The following is a 20,323-nucleotide window of genomic DNA, read 5'->3' as shown; positions in this document are numbered from 1 at the left end:
ATCGGGATCACATTGAGTCTCTAGATCAAGTTGGGGAGAATTGACATGTTAACAAAATTGAGTCTTCCAATCCATGAACATAGTATAGCTCTCCATATAAGTCTTCTTTGATTTCTCTCCTGATGCTCATTGTCCCTTCTTTACTTGTCCTCCTTGCTTCCCTCTGCCAGCCTCAGAAGGCAGGTTCAGAAGTGTGGCTGGGCATATGGAAAGAAATCAGTCCTTGGTCCCATTTCTCAGCCTGTGTCTCAAGCCCTCCATTATGCAGGCCTCAGACAGAGGATGTTCCATCTAAAGCACAGCCTGTCCCAGGAGCCCTATGGCGGGGCCAGCTGGGAACTTGTAGCTCACATGAACTGTTCTTGGTAAACCGTCCAGGAATCTCCCCTGCCCTGACTCACGGCAGGTGTTCCAGCAAAGACAAAGGGTGGCATTGTGGCAGAGTACTGAGGTCACTTGTTTTGATTTCTGACATTTCCTGTCACCTTGTCTGTCTATATTTCTTTCTGTCTTTCCTTCTTTCTGTCTTTCCTCCTCTCTGCCTTTTTTTCACCTCAGGCCTACCATTACATTTTCCGTGACATAGGCAGGAGAGTACTTTTAGGTGGGTGGCCAGCACAGGAGTGGACAAAGGGCCTCCTTCCTCCTGAGTGGCCTGCAAAGTCAGACACCAGGCCCCTGGTCAGAGGCACAGTGGTCGCTGTCACCTTGAATAGAGGGAGGTTCCCCAGTGGATGGAGGTGAAAATGCAGGTCAGACAGAATCTGGTGTTCAAAAAGGCGAAAGTAAGCCGTGTCTGTGTCTTAGGGAGCGAGACTCAGCAGCACAAAGTGTGTTTATTCTTTTTTTAGGTTTTTGCCTAATAAGGATTTGATAGGTTTTTTTTTCTTCTAAATAAGAGGCTTCAGAGAACATGTAAGAGCTTGAAATCTCTTTAAGGCCCGATTGAGGAGCTTAAGACAAATCTTGCAGGTTGTGTGCAGTTTCACCTGTAGTCCCGCTACTTTCGGGAATGTCCTGGCAGCCATTTCTCTCACACCCAGACAGAATAGCTGTAGGTCGAGTGGGCCCTGAGGGCATGTCCTGGTAGCCCATCCCGCACAGCGCGCCCTCTCTGTCCTGCGCATCACTGTGTCTGTCTCTTCTCTCCCCATCTGCCTCCGTGGCCCCGGTGTAGACGCTGACTGCAGGCCGCCAGATGATGCCGTGTTTGACATCATCACAGATGAGGAGCTGTGCCAGATCCAGGAGTCCGGCTCCTCCTTGCCTGAAACACCCACCGAAAGCGACTCCCTTGACCCGAACTTGCCTGAACAGTGAGTAGGCCTCGCCTTTATTTCCTGCGTGCTCCTCGGGTGCTGGCCCCTTGTGCCTTCTGATTAAAGGACCGGGAAAGTGAGACTTTGGAAGCAGGATCGGCTGTCTGTGTTTAAGGGAAAGTGCCTCCGAACAGTGCTCAGGGCCGTTCTGGAGACCGGAAGGCCAAGGCCAGGGTGTCGGCAGGGTGGGCTTCTCCTGGTGCCTCTCTCCTTGGGTCATAGACGGCTGCCTGCTCACTGCTGCCTCACACCATCGCCCGGCTGTGCGTACACGCCCCTGGGTGTCTCTGTGTCCTGACAGTCCATTAGTACCTGCTCTCCGCCGGCCCTCTCATCCGTTTTCCAACAAGATTTGTGAGGAATGAACCACACAAAGTGCCACCACACCGGAACGTCAAGAGTTTGTGGCCGGGGACCCGTAGGGACAGGCCAAGCCCCCACCCCCCACGGCAGCCTCGCTTAGTGTCTCTCAGCCCCTGGTGTTCGTGCTTAAATGCAGTTTCTACAATAAAGTCCTGGCTGTTTAAAAGCCAAGAAAGAATTTACCCACTCTGTCTGCACTTGGGGAGTTTCATGACGCTCTTGCGGAGTTTCATGACGCTCTTGCCAACACCCACGTTGAGATCTCTGTCTGTCTCTTCTGCCCAGAATTCAGGAGGGCTAGGATTAATCAGTAGGATTTCTGCCGTATGGGAGGAGATACATTTAATCCCCACAGAGCTCTGCTCTCGGGGCAGGAGCGTTGAGGCTTAAGTGTATCCCTCCCCTCTCCCCTGTTTTCTGACGAGAGGGTGACAACTCTCCTGTCGTGGCCTCACAGAGAGTGCCAGCACAGTCACCCAGCCCTGCAGCCCTGTGCACTGTTGCTTCCTCAGCTTTGGACCTCGCCCTTTCCTTCCCAGAACCCCTACCCCCCCTCCTGAAGCGCCCCACCCCGCCCCACCGACTGCACAGCCTACAGTGTTCTCCCCAGGGCCTGCTCTGTTCCAGCAGCACTGAGCCAGTGTGCCACCATCACCCGGCCACTGTACTCCCTGCCAGGTGCCTAGGTGGTGAGGGAGCAGGGCAGGAGCCTCAGTGACCCCTCACCTTCCCCTTTCCCAGTAAGAACAAAAACAGAAAGCACTTTGACCACTGACAGATACCTGTGTGTTGGTCCTGGGAAATTGGGAAGTGTTCCAGGGAAATGAAACTGCCAGCATATAGTCCCTGCGCTCCATCTGTTCGGGGAAGAGCCCGCCCTCCCAGTCAGCTAAGGGCCTGAACCCTCAAGCACCACCTTTGTGCGTTAGGGAAGACCCCAGTGTCACTGGTAGCTTTCTCGTACGTTCTTTTTCTTCCTGAGTTTAAGGCCAGTCAGAAACACCAGGACTCTGAGGAAACGTGAGTGGTCTAGAGCCCTGGATTTGTGTAAGCCTCCCTGACAGGAAACTTCGAGAAAGAAATGAGCAAGTCCAAAGCGAGAAGTGAGCCAGAAGGGATTAAGCAGCATGTGTGTCCAAATCCCCGAAGGAGAGAAGGCTGCTTGGTGGCAGTGGTGTTGAAAGTGACTCTGTCAGGCACCTTCCCTGTGCCTGTGGCCTTGCTCAGTCCCTGCCCATCCCTTCCAGGCGTAGGAGGTAAAGCTGCGGAAGCCTCTGGAGGCCAGATAAGCCGCTCCTGGTCACATGGCTGTAAGTGTCAGCACGAGGCTTTGAGCCCAGAGGCCCTCCCTCTGTCCACGGGCTAGAGGTCCATTCTAAAGAGTTCAGTTCTCTTCTCTGGGTCCTACTTCCCCATCTACCCATCAGAAGCCTGCCCCGTGTCCACTCCTTCCCACATGGACGCATTCTTGGGCTAATGAAGTTGTCTGCCTTGCCCCTCCTGGCACAGGGAAGGGATAGGGAGAGGTCCCCACACCCCCGATCTACTGCCCCCCGACCCCCCACGTGTTCAGAGCTGGGATGGTGGCAAGAAACAGAAGCACAGCCCTTCACCTGGGGAGAAAAGATGGCATTCTTCAGAGCCCTCCAGACATGCGTGTTCACATCTGCTCCCCGCACTCCTCCAGGCCCACCCTGAGGCCTCTCCGTGGACCAAGTGTGTGCTCGGGCCTGAGGTGGCCGGCAGAGACAGAAAGAAAGCTCTTGTCAGCCAGTAGCAGAGCTGAGCCTTGGGTCCCTTGGCCTCTGCTTATCTTCCACCCAAGCCTGGCCTCCCCTTCTCGTTACCAAACAGGCTGTGTGAAGTCAAGCGCTGAGCCCGGGGCCTGGGAGCCTGGGAAGCTTCCATGGAGGCTCATTGTGTCTGTGATGCTCCATGTGCATCGTGGGGTCATGGGCTGAGCTGTGCCCTTTGTACCTGGTCCCTAGCACCCCAGTCCGTCTCCAAGGAAGACCACTCAGATGCCCAGCGATACTGAGCCAAACTCGTGGAGACTGTCCCTGCGCCTCAGAGCCCCTTTGCCGGTAATCGCTTTATGACTGTAACTTCATGGTCCCAGTGCTTTGCGGGGGATGTGGTGGGTTTGTCGCCAGCCGGGAGATGTGATCCCTGCGTCTCAGAAACAACACGAGAACAGGATATGGTAAGGATGGTTAAGGTTAGAAAGCCACCTTGTGCTTGGGGTAACCCAGCCCTCGATGATGACTGCAGAGCTGGCGGGTACCTGAAGTCCATCCGCTGCAGGAAACGTCTGTCGGCCAGCAGAGAGAGAGGCGGCTCACTGGAGCCCTAGCCCTCGCTCTGCTGTGTGAGCTTCAGCCGGTGTTCATCTCTCTAAACTAGTTTCCTCACCTGAAAAGTGGGGATGATAGTGCCAGGCCTCCCACTGAACGGCGTTGGGAGTTACCCCAGGCCATAGAGGACCGGGCCCCCGGAACAGGTGCTGCCTAGAGGGGCCCTTGGCAGAGAAGGTCAGAGCGAGCACCCCCTCCGCTCCTGGACCCCGTGCTCCCTGCCCTTCCTCCACCCCGCTGCCCACAGGGGCAGCTTTAGCCCTTTTGTGCCTCAGTCCAGAATGCCTACCGAAATCACCTGGGCTCACCACGTCTCAGGGCGCGTGGCCGTCCAGGGCCTCTAACCACCCCCCGCCCGCCCCAAAGTGCTAGGAGCATGGTGGGGGAGGAGCTTACCCTCAGACCCTGAGGCCACCCACAAGGCAGCCCAGCCCCCTTCTGCAGTCCCCCCCTACCTGTACCCCATCATGTGTGAGCAGAGTCAAGGGGAGGAGCCCAGCAGGGTTGAGGCTGGGAACTTGTCCTTCCTGGGGCTGTTATGCGGACAGAACAAAGTCAGGACGTAAAAGCCTTCTGTAACCTGTGTGGGCTGTGCCCGCCTCTGTTGGCGGCGATGTTGTATACCCAGGGGAGGGCTTGGGAACATACCCACTCTCAGGTGTGGCAGATAAGGGCCCGGAGATACAGGGATGATGAGGGACTGAGGATGCAGAGAAGGTAAAGGAAGATTTCACGGCTGTGCTGTCCCGGGTTTTCCTAAGCTGTAGAAGGAGGGGCACGGCCTTCCTGCAGGGAGCCTGGAGAGGGCGTATGACGTAGGCCCGGGGCGGGGCATGACCTGCTGGGTGCCTGGTCTCGTTTGGCTCAGCCTGGCAGGCACCTGGTGAGGGAGAAGCCAGCAGCCCCACAGCTGCCCTTCTGTTGCCTTGGCCGGGCAGCCCCCAGCTTGGTGCTCCTAGTGCAGGCCTCCTGAGCGCTCCTGGAGGGAGCGTGTGGTGTGGTGCGGGTGGTGAACCAGGCTTGGGGAGGCCGACTGGCTTGCCCAAGGAGGCACAGAGCTGGGCAGTCACTGAGCCAGCGTCTGAGTGACCCCAGAGCCCTGCTGTGTCCGTCACACCACACCGCTTCCCTTGTGGGAACGTGTATAGGTACCGCAGGGCCCCGGCTCCCCACCTCCTCACGTCCTCCTTTCCAGGTGGGGCCTCCGTCTCGTTCTGTGGAAGCCAGGGGCTGGTGGCCCGGCTCTCAGATGTGCTAAACCTTAAGATGAGCTCACAAAGGAGGGTGACAGGAACTCCCACTTTGAGACCCGTTTAGTATTTTTTTTTTCCTGGTTGGTTTTTTGTATGTTTTGGGGGAGGGGGATTGTTTATTTTGTGTCTAAAGACGAGAAAGGTCAGCCTTGTCACCATAGAAAGGGCAGATGGTGTTGAGCGAGGAAACCCTCGGTCCGTGTGGCCTGTGTGCAGGTGAGGCGGCTGCTGTCATGGGTGCATTTAGGCACGAGTGGGAGACAGTCAGGAGGGTCGTGTGGGCCCGGCAAGGCCTGGCCTCTGCGCAGCTGGACCAGGGTGTGGGGGACATGCCACACAACCCTGGAGGCACGAAGCACACCCTCCCACGCCTTGCCGACTCTCAAAGGATGACCTGCAGCCTCCGCGGGTCGCTGGTTGTCGTGCTGCCCTTACCGTCCTTGCAGCCCTCCCGCCCCCGAATGCACACCGCGCTGGCTGTGTCTGGTGCGCACCATCGCAGGTCCTCCCCACGCCAGCCCCCAGAGGCAGGTACCCTTACGGCCCGTGTCTCACCAAAACAAAGGAGGTTAAAGAGAGTACCGACTGGTCTAGCCAACGAGTGAGAGCCGGAGCTAGGATTCCACTCCGGTCAGTCCGGACCCCAGAGCCATGCTGCTAAGCCTGGTCTGGCCCACCACCCTGTGCCCTCACTTGCACGGCTGGCGATCAGCTCTCTCCGTTTTGGTGAGTGGTTTTGTGAAGCATGAGCCAAAAAGGCAACTTAACCTACCGAGCAGATCGCTGGGATCTAATAAACGTACCCAGGTGTCTGGCATTTAGCGTTGCCTCATCCTGTGATCATATTATGGAGGTTACACGAAGGTACTTCCCATGTTGGTCAGGAGGTTGAAAGCCACCGTGAGGGAGTGATCACTGGTATAGTCCATTTCCTTGATCGAGCAGTGCCTCGGAAGGTTACAGTTTTAACTCGCTTCCTATGCTCCGAGCCTATAAGTAATCACTTCTGGTATATTCCAGGCATATGACATGAAAGCAGAATGTGCCTAAGGACAAACATAGTTTTTATTTTTTTGTCATGAAAATCATATGCTATTTGATACAGGCGTGTTTGTATTCTCTATACACTAATACATGATTTATATGTGCGTGCGTATATCAGGCGTTGGACAGTTTAGTTTTTAAATGAGCAGACCCACTAAAGACTCCATTTCAGAAATGCCGCTTGGATTCACGATCGCCTTAAACTCTGCTTTGCACGTTGTCCTAACACTCTGTGGACCCCTGGAATCCTCAGCTGACTGGGCCCATTCATGTTCCGTGGTGGTCCTCCTTCCAGGATTAATCGAAGAGAACGTAAGTGTCTGTCTCCATAAAGGCCCAGCCCCAAGGTGAAGCAGAACTTGTTCTCTCGGTCGGGTACCTGGTGATCGAGGGCCCAGCCACGGGGGCCCAGCACTTGTTTTCATGGCTGCTCTGATCTCCTGGCTTCCCAGCGGCCAGAGGCGTCTTCTGAGCTGGGGAGCCTGGAGTATCACGTGCCCTCAGCAGCTGTGTGGCCATGCTCCCCTCTTCAGTGTTCAGTCCCCATCCCCACGAAGGAGAGCCTAACGTCTTCAGGGTCCCATTGTCATTCCCTTGGAGCCAGCGTTCTTGGGGATAGAGGAAGGAAAGCCCTTCCGGTTTTCAGAGCTTCTGGCCCACACACACTGAGCTTTAGGCCTGGGTGTTCAAGAGGAGGACAGAAGGTGTTCGTGCCCGAGAAGCAGCGTCCCATACCGGCCGCAGGGTTGGGTGACTTCTCCACGAGAATGCGCAAGCCATAAACAAAGCCTTCCTCGTCGCATCCAGAGCACACAGCCGTGCTCCCGGAAGCTCCCAAGCAGCACTCCAAGCCCGGGAGAGCCCTACAGCTGGAACATGCTGGTGGCCTCCACGTTGTGAGAGGCGGAACAAGTCTTGGAAGCATCCTCGGAAGACTTCCATTGACTCACGACCCCCAGGTAAGGGAGGCAGCCAATGTCCTTCATGAGTTTCCAGACGTTCCTCCGAAACTTCAGGCCAACGAAGGCATAGAGCACAGGATTAAGGCAGGCCCGCAGGTAGGCGATGGCCTCTGTGACGACGGTGGCGTAGTGGAAGCTGGTCATGGTGTGGTACTCCCAGCTCGTGCTACGGAGGAGCTTCACGAGGTTGAAGGGCGTCTGGGTCAGCAGGAACACAGCCACCACCAGGAAGATGATCTTCAGAGACTTGTGCTTCCGGAAGCCTCGGGCACGAAGCAGGGTCTTGATGATGACCGAGTAGCACACAGCCATGGCGAGCAGCGGCAGGAAGAACCCCAGTGTCATCTGCGTGGCGAGCACGACAGTGGTAATCTCCTCGTCGTGATAACCACAGATGAGCTTGTCGAGAGAGCGGACGTTGCCGTAGATGATCTGCGGCAGGGAAACCAGCAAGGAGATGACCCAGATGACCAAGCACATGGCCTTGCCCCAGGCCATCCGCCTGGCCTGCTGGTTGTAGGCCTTGGTGGCCCGAACCACGGCAACGAAGCGGTCCGCGGTGATGCAGGTGAGAATGAGCATGGACGTGTAGAAGTTCAAAGTGTAGATGCCCAGCAGGGTTTTGCACAAGACGTTGCCGAAGACCCACTCGTGGATGCTCGCGTAGGCCCAGAAGGGCAGCGTGCAGACAAACACCAGGTCGGCCAAGGGCAGGTTCATCAGGAACACGTCCGTCAGGCTCCTCAGCTTCTGGTAGAAGATGTGGACGACCAGCACCAGAGAGTTCCCCAGCAGGCCACAGACGAACACCACCAGGTACATGGAGGGCAGAAAGAACTTGTGGAACTTCAGGAAGCGTTCGTGCTCCTGGCTGCCATTACTGGAAGTGTTGAAGAACGCGGGGTCGACGTAGTCGTCCTCCTCCATGGCGTGCGTTCTTGTGAACATCTGGGAGGCAAACACAGGAATCAGAGTCGGGGCTGAGAGTGACACCTCCTGTTCTCCCACAGTCCTGTTGCCCCACTTTTAGGGGGCAGATCGTCATCTCCTGAACCCACCTCCATTCTGCTCAGGGACAGCGCAGTCCACGGTACTGAGACAGCCCGTGCTGAGCGGTGATGGCTCAGATAGGATGAGGGACCCTTAATTAGCCCTAAAATCCTAAGGCTCTCACCCACCTGGGAGACAACACATAACCGACCCCACTCACAGTCCAGAAAATCCTGTGCCAGCTGGTCTTGAAAGCAAAGGTCCCCCATGTGGTAGAGTGGGGGTGGTGTCCTTCTGGAAGTACAGAACCACTTTGGAGTGGCAGGCCTGCCTTCGTCTGCCCATCCTGTGTCTCATCTTCCGTTAAATTAGACCCCTGTACTGCTCTTTGTGGACGGTAAGGCGAGTAGCCCCCCCTTTAGGGGGAGTCCATCGAGGAGACTTCTGGGGACCAGAAGGGGTTTGGGGGATGACCAGGACTTCTCTGCCTGGGTAGACAGCCCATCCTGTCTTTTCTTGCCCTCCACTGCCTAGACTTAGATGCGGGAGAAACAAAGCACGGAAAGCGCCTGGGTACCCAGCACCGTGACGGAGCCGGCCGCGGCCAGGGCATCAGGCAGCTCTCCTCACAGCACGGCCCAGCCTGCCCCTTATCGCCTGGCGTGCCCTGTTCCACCACCAGAGCCTGGTTTCTGGAAGACTTCCCCATCTTCGGGAATCTTCCCCAGAAGGGAACATTACTTTAGCTTATGTGACTAGCAGCTTAGGCTCAAGGGGTCTCCTTTAACAAGTGGAAGATCTGGTTGAAATGGGTGGGCTGCTGCAGGGGGGCCGGGAGCAGGTTCTCTGGCGTGGGAGCAGGGCTGACTGTGGCAGGGTGCCAGGCCACTGACCTGCAGATACTTAGCACACAGTGGCTTATTTCTGGTGACTCAGTGCCATATCCTGCTAGGACCTTAAAAGGTCTCAAGAAAAACAGGCATTTGGTTTAGCAAAGTCAGAATGTCAACTGGCCAGACAAGGGCATATCCAAGGAGAGATCATGTCTCCTTTCTAATCAACTCGAAGACTTGTCCTGACTGGAGGTGGTATCAGCCCTCACGCTGCCCCCTCCGTCCTCGTGGGGACAGGACACCCTTTCTCTCCAAGGAAGGACCTCACCTCTGGGATAAGACTACTCAGTGAAAGGGCCCTGCTCTTAGACTGCAAAATGTGAGATGTGTAAGGGTGATAGGCCAGCTGTAGTCCTCAGGCCCCAACCAGCTCTGCGGGCTGCTGGGTTAAGTAGGTCAGATGAGAGTGGATATGTTACCGCTTCATGCTTAGACTATGGAATGAGTGGCTTTGCTTTCCTTGAGAGTCATATCAAATCTCCATTATGGGCTGACTTAACTCTTGCCTGTTCATAAGAAAATCCTATTATGGCTGCTGCTGACATGCTTACACTCACATGACGCATTTCCTCGAAGGGCCCCTGCAAATTCATTTGTAATGAGTTATGCTAACAGATTGGGACCGCACACTTCTGTGCAGATAGAGGACTAAAAATGTGAGTTTCCCTTTGGGGCGCCTGGGTGGTGTAGTCGGTTAAGCATCTGATTCTTCGTTTTGGCTCAGGTCATGATCTCGGGGTTGTGAGATCGAGCCCCACGTCAGGCTTCCTGCTCAGCGTGGAGTCTGCTTGGGATTCTCTCTCCCTCACCCTCTGCCCTTCCTCCCCAATCGTGCTGTCTGTCTCTCTTTCTCTCAAATAAATGGATACATCTTTTTTTTTTTTAAAGTTAGTTTCCCTTCTAGAAATGTTAAAATCACTCATTTCTTTATCTTGAATAGCCAGAGTTCCGTGTTGATTGATGCAGTTTGGTTTTGTTTGGTGTTTTTTTTTTTTTTGAAGTAATATATTCAACTTTGGAAGCAGTGTAAATGTCCGATAATAAATAAATTAGCAAATTGCAATTTAGACATTAAATAGAACATAAGTCAAATGTGTGGGAAGTGCTTTAAGTGATTTTGGAGAGTGCACTACATTGAAACTACTCACAGCAGCGACAGCACAAAGTAAAAGTGCACAGTCAGCCGTGGCTCTTACCGTCACACTGAGTACACGACCGAAAGGATGTAAAATTGATCGTGATCCTTAACTGTCTTTGATCATAAACCCTTTTGAGAGTGTCCTAAAACCTCAGACATTTTCCTCAGAAGTAACGTGCATCCATGCCTGGAGTTCTGAGGGCTTGCGAGCCCTTTGAGTCCCTCTGCCGCATATTCTCTGGACCCTTGTTTAAGAGTCCACGATGATAGGGCGCCTGGGGGGCTCAGTCAGTTAAGCATCAGATTCTTGGTTTCGGCTCAGGTCATGATCTCAGGGTCCTGAGATCAAGCCCCGCGATGGGCTCTGTGCTGGGTATGGGGAACTTAAGATTCTCTCTCTCCCTATCTCTCTCTGCCCCTCCCTCCAAATAAAAAAAAAAAAAAGAATCCATGATGAGCTATGTAATCTTGATTATATATGTATATATAATATATATACATATATATATATATATATTTTTAAGTGGGTTCCATGCCCAACATGGGACTTGAACTCACAACCCTGAGATCAAGAGTCAAATACTCTACCGACTGAGCCAGCCAGGCACCCCAATTTTGACTCTATTTTTTAAAACATTAAAAAAAAAATGCCCAGAATTTATCAGCAGTTTACCTCTAGCTGTGGAATTCGTGATGACTTATTCCCCTTCTCCCTTTACATTTTTCTATCGTTTCCAAGGTTTTGCAATGGTATATTGACTTACATCGGGAAAAGAAAAGAGACAACTATCTGAGGGCCTGTGTTCTAAATTATAATGCAAAGGAAACGAAAACCAAGAATCAGATTATGCAGCGAACAGATGTGGCGAGTGGCTAGACTCTCCCCGTCTCCCCGGGAGGGCACTGCCAATACCTTTGGCTCACGAGCACTTTACTCTGTGCCCAGAACCGCGTGAAGTCACTTCACAGTTCTCAAGTTGTGGGGCAGAGGTGGAATTCAAACCGAGAGCAGCCAAGCTCTAAAGCCTGGGCGTTTTACCCCACACTGACCCGCAGGCAGGGATCAGAGGATCCCAGCAACCTGAGGTTTGTACCTGCCTTTTAATGCCACAAACAAGAAGACAAATGACTCACCAGCGGAGAGGCTCTGTCGCTTTGTCCCAGAAATGAGCTTGTTCGAAGCAGCAAGTTCTGCTTCTGTCTCTCTGTGATGTGGTCCGTGTTTCCGTTGACTGTCTTCTGAGAGCCCTTGGTTGGTGATCATAAGAGACCCAGCCCTACCCACCCCTGCCTCGTTCATCAGAATCCACATGACCAGCCTGCACCCACATAATTTGGGGGTCAGAGATAGGAGGCAGTGGCCCTGTTGTCCTGCACTCCCTGCTGCCTGGCTACGGACATGACCACCTGTCAGGACCTCAGAGGGTTTTTATTTGTAAATTGAAGGGGAGCAATAAGTAGGTCTGGCTAAGGCAGCCCACTGAGAATGGTGACATTTGTACCCTAACATTATTTCCTTCGCTAGTCATGTCTCTTTGGAGCCGTCAGGGCCTGGACCAGTGTGCAGCCCATGCTGGGGTCTGGGTTCCAGGTATGCACGCCGCTCCCGCACAATAGCCCGTCCTCACAGCAGCCCTACAGAGTAGGTACTGCCCCATTTTACAGATGAAAACACCGAGGGCCCCACGTGCACACAGCTAAAAACTGGCGCTTCCAGGAAACAAACCCAGGTCTTTGTCGTCATTGCTAGGGCACCGGAGGGCTCCTTGGGGACGGGTCAGCCTGATGCAGCCCTACACCCACGTGACTCGGAGTCCTCTGGTTCCCTGAGGCTGTCCCCACTCCTGGAACTCCCCAGATCTTAACCACCGGGTGACAGCACCATTCTAGTTGTCAGACTCCCTGCCCCAGCAATGCTGATGCTTCTGGGGAAGAAGGCCCCAGAAGGCAGGAGCTGGAGGGATGCCTGCCGGGCTCACATTCCCCAGCACCTCCCCTCTGGGGAAGGGCTGCTCGGTAGAGGCATGAACTCCATTTCTGCTTTCCCAGAAGCAGCTGCCCTCGTGCCGACTCACCAGACCCCTGTCCCCTGACTCTGCACCCCACTCAGCCCGCTCCCCGTCTCAGCCAGTGCGTGTCTGCTGGGCACAGCAGCTCCTATGGCTCTTCCTAAGGGCGGGCTGTCAGGCATTGGGAGCGGGGACCAGGCATGACCCCAGGACCTAGGGACTAGCACTCCGATCCACTGGGAGCCAGGCCCTGTGCTGGGTGCTTCCCATCTAGCCATCCAGCCATCAGCCTTTCCAAATGAGTAAGCAGAAGGGTCGAGAGATGAGCTCACTTGCCTGAGAGCATGCATGTCCCTGGAGCCCCCAGCATCTGTCTAGCTGTGCACCCTGCACCACTCACTGAGCGTGGAGCTCTCCCAGGGGGCGCTAGTTGAAGCTTTGAAGACCACTAGTGGATTTTCAAGGCTTTTTCGAATGGGCTAGTTCAAACCTTTCCACCACACTCGTACAAATGAATGAGCTGTTCCCTGAGGGCAGGAGCCGTGAGGCTCTGTAGAGTGTGTGCCTCTGGACAGGTGGTGGGTGGACATGGGGACCGACGGATGATGAACAATGAGCCAAATCCTGAAGGGGAGGTGGGCCAAAGCACCCATCCTCCAAAAGAGACCTTTTAAGGCAAGACATCCTTTCGGAGCGAGCCAGCCTTTCGTTTTGGAATCTCTTGAGTTTCGAGAGATGAGCTTTTCCCAGGGTCAAGCCAACTGTGTCATTTGGGACCAGTTCCCGGAGGGAGTTAGAACAGCGTGAGCCTTGTCAAACGCTCACGCGGCCAGGCCAGGCCGTTCTGTCTTGGAAGGACAAGCACTCGTACTCCGTGGGAAGCCGTCGCCCCGGCCTCCTCCACAGCTGTGTGCCGGCTTGCAGGCAGGGCGGGCGCGCATATTTGAGCAGTCACGGCTGCATTTGTCATCGCCCGTTCTCTGGCAGAAAGTTCTCCAGTGAAAGGCTTGCAGCTAAATTGGGGGAGGGAGCCGCTCACCCCCTGGGGGCCAGAATCTTATTTCAATCACTGTGCACAGTGCCAGTTTGTAGTGCTTAGTGTGTCAAGGGCATTACTTTTCTTCAAAACAAAACTCTGAACTTCCCAAGGGCAGTGGCCCCATCACATGTCTTAGATTTCCCCTGGAACACTTGCACATGTTCTAAACAGCACTGGGGGAAAGATAGCCAGGAAACAGCAGCCACGCCCGCTGCAGGTGCATCTTGGAAGTCAGGGTGCATTGACCTGTTCGCTTTTCCAAAACCCCCGACGTTCCCGATCCAGAGCCCTAGGTGGAAGGAACGTCAGTCCCAGGACCCGGGATTGAGGCGGTTACTGTTGCTGGCAGAAGTCTCCCTGCAAAGCAGTGGTGGTTGATGGGGGCTGTGGAGGATGAGTTAGGACCGAAAGCCTCAGAAAAAGAGCCTGAGAAGGCAGCTCCGACTAGAGCCGGGGAGGCGAGCCAGTGCTGCCCGGCTGTTGGTTCTGAGATTGGGCATATGGATTTGGGTGTTGTGGTCGGACCATGGTTATTAAGCAATCAGAAATCAAAATACCAGGGGCGCCTGGGTGGCACAGCGGTTAAGCGTCTGCCTTCGGCTCAGGGCGTGATCCCGGCGTTACGGGATCGAGCCACATCAGGCTCTTCTGCTATGAGCCTGCTTCTTCCTCTCCCACTCCCCCTGCTTGTGTTCCCTCTCTCACTGGCTGTCTCTATCTCTGTCAAATAAATAAATAAAATCTTTAAAAAAAAAAAAAAAGAAAAAAAAAAAGAAATCAAAATACCAGAAGTGTTCTTCATTCACTCGGTTTTTAGGCAAAAAGGAAGCCAATGATTGAAAGAAAAACTACCAGGAACTTACTTTGAATAGTAAAATGGGAAAATACCCTCAGATCCCACAGAGTGGGTTCAGCACCACGTTCGATCCCGTGCCACTCACGAGCACCGTCTGCGAGGATGGACGTGTCCTGGGTCTGCGCCGTCCCGCACAGTGGCCATTGAGCCCCTGAGGTGTGGACCGTGCAAGCAAGGAGCCAAATTGTTGGCTTTTTAAAAATTGTGATGAATTTGAGTTCAGGCGGCCCCACAAGGCTAGTGGTGGCTGAATTGGGCAGTGCATTGTAAACATAGAGCCGTCTGCTGACCACGGACAGAAGCTGACCTGGGGACGGGGGACCCGGGGTAATCAGGGGAAGTAGCCCTTCCCACTGTGCTGCTTAGCAGGCCGAGGAGCAGGTGGGGCCCTCTGGGGAAGGCTGTCGGCAAGACACTCGGGCCATGGGGGCTTTTTAAGCATCCTTCCTCCACCGATCCCAACAGCCAGAGGACGTGCCCCCCACCCCCGGGGCAATCTGCAGGACTGACGTTGTACAGTAATTAAATGGAAAAGCAGATGAGGCATTTTGATTTGTGAGAGGAGGCTATGGTAGATTCCAGCTGAGGGACCCCCCCCCAACACCGTGACCCCTCATCCAGGCAGGCACAGACTCCCTTTTTTTTTTTTTTAAGATTTTATTTATTTATTTGACAGAGATAGAGACAGCCAGCGAGAGAGGGAACACAAGCAGGGGGAGTGGGAGAGGAAGAAGCAGGCTCATAGCAGAGAAGCCTGATGTGGGACTCGATCCCAGAACGCCGGGATCACGCCCTGAGCTGAAGGCAGACGCTTAACCGCTGTGCCACCCAGGCGCCCCCAGGCACAGACTCCTGGACTGCATTGCCGGGGACTTCCTCACCGTTGCCTTGTCTGTGGCCACCACTTTATTCTCACGTGGTTCTCAAGTGGAACCTTTGGTCATGTCCTGTGTTGGGGGCATATGGGACAGAAAGCCAGCTCACCCGGGGGCACATAATCTGGATGTCGATAGAGCGTAGACAGTGTGTAGGGCAGGATCTCCGGGGATGCCGGGATGACCAACCCCAGAGGGTGGAACTGGTTGACAAATGCGTGCGCCTCAAGACAGGTTCAGCTCTCCCGACCATAGGCTCAGGGACGGAAGCTCAGCAGGAAAGGGTGACATGCCATCAAAAGTCACCATCGCCAGCCAGAGGCTTCTGTGGCCGGAGCAAGGGGAGGAAGGAGGGGCGCTGTGGGCAGTGAATGTGTCTCAGCTTCTCAGGAAAACATCCCAGTGGCAGCAGAAGGAAATGGTCTGGCAGGAGAGAGGGTGCCCCCTAGTGGCCTTGCTTTTGTCCCTGTCCTTCTCAAGCTCGTTGTCAGTCCTCCGCCATCTAAAGGAGTTGCTCTTCTGCTGCATCTCAGGTTAGATAACGCATTTTACCTGATTACCCGCGGGTGTGCGTGTGTAGACACGAAGGCAAAGCAAGAGCCCCGTGACACAGTCCTGCCCCGACAACACGCAGTGTGCTGCTTCTTAGACATGCTCCATTCCAGTTCTTCTAATGGGGGTCGTAACTTACTAAATTGATTCATGACCCACTGAATGGGTCACGACCCACAGTTTGCAAAGCCATTGAGAAGAAACTTCTGTGTCTCTGATCCTTACCCTTGGGATGGCATCCCCCACCCTTGCCCACCTCACTCCACTCCCCCCATGCAGGGCCTCAGCCAGGACTGGGAGGGGCTGGGGACCTCCCCTGGGAAGCACTACTGGCTGGTAATCAGGGTTCACAAGAGGGGGAGCTGGAGGAGGAGAGGGAGTGATGGGTTAGGACATCTTTTATCCTCAATGCAGGAAAAGCCTGAGAACCAATTACAGCTTCAGAGTCTGCTCCGTTAGATGTTAACTTATCTTTCTCTTGTACGGCATTTGCACTTTGCACAAGGATGAAGGCAGAGGAGCTGAGGTAGGCCTGAGTGGCCTTGGGCCTGTCTTGGCTCCTCAGGCCCCCATATCCGTGGCCGTCATGTACTGGGGAGGTGGGGGGGGGTGTTGTATACTTGATCCCTTGAACAGCCTCTCACACCGACGTTCTGTAATTCTGTGTCTCCCGGGAGAAGGATGGGGGATCTGGAAGCCAGTGGTCACAAGAGACAAGAGCCACGGAAGGGGGTGGGCCGGGTGGAGGTTGGGGGTGGAGGGGCTGGGCCCGAGAGGAAGAAGAACAGCGAGGGACCAGGCTTGCCCTCGGTGGCAGCAGGTGGGTCAAGCATATTCTTGCTGTACCTTCCTTGGGAAGCATGGAGAAGGCCGAGGGAGGAATCCTTTGGAACCTACAGCCTTTTCCAGTTGAGCCTGGAGCTCGGAGAGGAGCCTGGAGTCCATCTGATTCCCTCTCCTTCTCCCACGTAGAGAAGGGAGAACAACCTCAGAGGAGGGAAGGGCACCCAGAGTCACAATTAGTCATAAAACCAAGACTGGAACCATCTTGAAGTGACGTCCCCCCCAGGAGCCACATGCCCTCTCCTGCCCTCTGGAGCCCCAGGGACCTCCAGCTAGAGAGATGGAGCCCCCACTGCTCAGGGCTCCCTGCGCTCAGCCCCTGAAGGGCAGGGTGTTCGTGAAGACGGGCTCCCCCGCTTACCATGGGCTGACGGGGACTGTGCCCAGACAGCCCCAGCCGGGCAGCAGGGTGTCAGTGGGTGTCTGGTGATCTAGGCAGCCCTGGCGGCTCCCCATGCTGGCCCCCGCCACCACCCCCTCGCAGAGGCACCCCGAGAGCAGAGTCTCACCCCCAGCAGCTCTAGCCCCACCGCAGACGGGGAGGAGGCAGGGACAAGGGAGCTAAATGGCAGAGCGGCTGCTGGGTCTGGTGGGGAGCAGGTGTGATGTCGGGGCCCGTCCGATGACGCCCCGTCTTACTCTCAGAGGTTTCCCAAGAGGACAGAGGCCTCTCTCCGGGCAGTACCTGTCCTCCTGCAGGCAGAGGGGCCCTGTAAGTGAGCAGTCGGCATGCTCCTCGACCCCGCATCCGCCACTCCACGCATGACTCAGGGGCCTCATCCTTTAGGCACCCGGCTTCAGTTCTCTTCTGGACTTTGTCAGCATTCCTCTGCCCTTTTCCGAATCTCCACTTCTTAGCAAGTACATTGTTCGGTTCCTGCAAATGGCAGTGGCCGACCCGCCTCATGCCAGTCCTGTAGGGTGGGGACAGCTCAGCTGCAGCCCCTTCTTGGTCTAGGGGAGAGAGGACCCAGAAGAGATAATGATAGACGGGCCCGGGGGGAGTGGGAGGGAGGGACACGTGGGGTGGGAGTGGGCTGCAGATGCCTGTGTGTCTGCCCCTGGTGAAGCTGTCTGTCGCATCCCCCAGACTCCCCCGGATTCACGGCGCTGTGCTGTTCATGCAGGTGTGCTGTGACGCATTGCAGTGTTCCCGCCCCCATGGCTGAGTGACAGCCAGGACAGGCTGAGGGGAGACTCACTGAATTTTGCCAACCCTGAACTCCCCCTTCATGCAGCCACCCAGAGAGCCCCTGGGTGCTCAGGTGGACCCTCAGGTTCTTCTGACCGAGTGGGGAGCCTCGGGCTCAGACGCGGAACGTAGACTGTGGTGGACCACGCGCAGCCTCTCGCTGTGGAAGGACAGGCCCCCATGGCAGTGGGCTTGGCCCTGGGACTCTCCTGGCAGTGGACTGTGAGCAGTGTGTGCCGGGGGATCCCTCGCAAGCAGAGGTGACAGCCGAGAAGCTCTGTGAGCAGTTGGGTGTGACCGCTGGGCTGTCGTGACTTTCTCATGTCCCAGAGATGATCTAAGGTTAGGTCCTGAGCTCACCTGAGCGCAGGAATTCCCTGGGAATCCTGCAGAGCCCATCCCCGGTGTGGCCGTGGCTGGCACGCCACGCAGCCCAGACAGCACTGTCATTTCCCAGCACACGTCACAGCTGCACTCCGGGAGGAGCCGTGAACTTGGTGCCCAAGTGGGTGTGAAGGTGGTAGAGGCAGAAACGTCTGAGCACGAGGTCTGGATGCTTGTGCCCAGCTGCTGACCTTGCCTGGGCTGCTGTGTGTGCCGAGACCCCCTTCTAGCTGTGTGTGTGAGCGCCCCAGCGCGGACCTGGGCGGACATCTCCGGGCACAACAGTGGGTGGGGTGGGGCTAGACTGCGTTCGCTCGTGTTCCCTTGGGGCTTCAGAGGTTGAGCAAGTGTCCCCGGGGCCAAGCTGGTGAGAGCCCAAGGGGTTCGTGTCGGGGGTGGGAGGGGGCAGTTCGGGGCACATCTGGGGAGAGCCCTTTAGGGCAGTTGAGAAGGGGGTTATCGCGACAGTTTGGGAAGATGCTGTGCTAGGTGGGAGACGTTCCTTATTAACACTTGCCCGTGGGGCAAATGGTTCTTTTCTGGACTAAGTTTCCCCTGAGCAGACCTGGGCACCTGAGCTGGTGGGGCTTGAGGCCCCTGAGATCACACAAGCCATTGGCCAGGCCGGGTGTGCGGCTGTGGCAGGACGAGCAGTGAGTTCGAGTCAGGCGTGGGGCTCTGGCCTCCGTGTCCCTGTCAGTGAAGGAGGGGGACTGCCGTCTGCCTTCCCAGAGTAAGCAGCTCAGTAGGAGTTTAAAACACACGAACGCTGGAGTTCAAGTCCAGCAGCTGTCTTTGCTGCAGGGCCTCCTAGAGCCTCGAACTTACGTTGCAGTGTGCCAGGGCGCTCCGAGAGGGAGCGTGTGGTGCCCTCCGCCCCTGGCCCTGGTCTTCCACGGAGCACCATGGGAAGCGTGGCGTGTCTGTACTGCCGGTGGGCCCCCACTGCTGGCTCTCGGTGCAGCCGATTGTGGGTCATGAGGAGAGAGAGGCCGTGTGGCTTAGGTCCACTCTCTGTCCCACTGCTCCCTCTTGGGCTACGCTGTTTCCTGGGCATGTGTCCTTGCTCCCCGGAGATGGGCCAGAGCAGGCTTGGCTAGTCACAGCCAGGCGCCGGCCAGGCAGGACCCCGGGGTGCTGCTGACGGTGCTCAGCTGGTGTGAGATAGGAGGGTGGCCCGTCCGAGTTGTGGGCAGCCCCTCCCCATGGCCACTGGAAAGACACCAGGGAAAACACGGCGGCCCTGTCATCTTCTCCCCGCCCAGCGTGCTCGGCTCCCACCCCTGTGCCCCTACCTGGAGAGTCTGCCGGACCCTCTGTCATGGCCTCTGGGACTGCAGGATCCTGTGCATTCTGAGGCTGGCTACGTGACTCCAAGGCTGGGGGCCCCAGGACGTGGGACCCCATGTGCCAGTGTCTAAACGGCTGTGTGTTCTTGTGTGTGGCATTTCAGGGACACCCTGTCAACCTTGCTAACCCCCGAGGACACTGAAGACATGCCGCCGGGGCAGGATGCCGAAATCTGCTTGCTGAAGTCCGGAGAACTGATGTAAGTGACAGGTCCCCGAGCAGGACTCCCCAGGCTGTCACTTTTGGGGAGAAGGAGCTGGAAGCACCCCAGAGGCTCTGACTTGGCACCGATGGTGGCTTTCAGTCTCTGCTTTTTTTTTTGTTTAAGTACAATTTATATACAGTAAATTCCCCCTTTATGTGTATGGTGCTTAGATTCTGACAAATAATACAGTGTAATCACCAGTCGTCCTGCCAAGCTCCACGCCCAGCTCGGCCAGTGGCTTAAGTGATCTCAGGGGCCTCTGAGCCCAGCCGGCTCCGTGCCCCAGTTCTGCCAGGGGCGGGGCTGGGGGGGGAACCCAGGTCCGGAACAGAACAGTGTCACTCCCATGTGACCGCAGTGAAGACAGAGAACAGTTCCCTCACCCTCAGAAGCTCCCCATGCCCCCCATAGCCATCCCTTCCTCATGCCTGTGCCCTGTGTTCTTTTTTTGAAAATAACTTTGTTCTCTTTTCTTACTGTAAGAGCAGTACCTTTTTCACTGTAGAAAATAGGAAAAGAGAGACAAGCAAACCACTTCAGTGTATAGCCTTCCAGTTTTTAAAAATACATATGTACATCATTTTCAACACAAAATAGTCTGCATCTTATTTCATGGTCTTTTAAAACGTCACCACTGCGTGAGTATTTTCACATATCCTATCCTCCTTCTCCCGTGTTGTGTCTCATGGCTGCATAAGGGCT

The 20,323-nt window shown here is 55.5% G+C and overlaps 2 protein-coding genes across 10 annotated transcripts in view; one reads left to right on the top strand and one right to left on the bottom strand.

Moving 5' to 3' along the window:
* Positions 1-20,323, top strand: part of FYCO1 (FYVE and coiled-coil domain autophagy adaptor 1) — a 75,344-nt gene that overhangs the window by 39,247 nt on the left and 15,774 nt on the right. For 5 of the 9 annotated variants that reach the window (XR_004624670.1, XR_004624671.1, XR_004624672.1 and 2 more), the window contains 3 exons: positions 1,178-1,316; positions 3,671-3,766; positions 19,520-19,615. Coding sequence is in view for 4 of the 9 variants with exons in the window: in XM_034658176.1 (XP_034514067.1) it covers positions 1,178-1,316; positions 3,671-3,766; positions 19,520-19,615 (331 nt within the window). In the remaining 5 variants the exon portion in view is untranslated. Of the gene's footprint in view, positions 1-1,177; positions 1,317-1,534; positions 3,647-3,670; positions 3,767-8,819; positions 9,937-19,519; positions 19,616-20,323 lie in introns of those variants that run through there. The other 4 variants (XR_004624673.1, XM_002912829.4, XM_034658177.1 and 1 more) reach the window with 3 other exon arrangements.
* Positions 6,375-11,569, bottom strand: CXCR6 (C-X-C motif chemokine receptor 6). Its single transcript, XM_002912759.4, has 2 exons — positions 11,451-11,569; positions 6,375-8,243 (listed from the first exon to the last, which is right to left on the bottom strand). Exon 2 carries the CDS (start codon positions 8,241-8,243, stop codon positions 7,197-7,199), a length of 1,047 nt encoding a protein of 348 aa, XP_002912805.2. The 5' UTR covers positions 11,451-11,569; the 3' UTR covers positions 6,375-7,196.

Source organism: Ailuropoda melanoleuca, chromosome 4 (genome assembly GCF_002007445.2).
Source record: "Ailuropoda melanoleuca isolate Jingjing chromosome 4, ASM200744v2, whole genome shotgun sequence".
Taxonomy (NCBI): Eukaryota; Metazoa; Chordata; class Mammalia; order Carnivora; family Ursidae; genus Ailuropoda; species Ailuropoda melanoleuca.
Note: the sequence above shows the minus strand (reverse complement) of the source record. Positions and strands in the feature narration are given on the sequence as shown.

What these genes read in the sequence shown, in the direction of transcription:
- CXCR6 (XM_002912759.4), bottom strand. Translation starts at nt 8,243, where the DNA reads ATGTTCACAAGAACGCACGCCATGGAGGAGGACGACTACGTCGACCCC.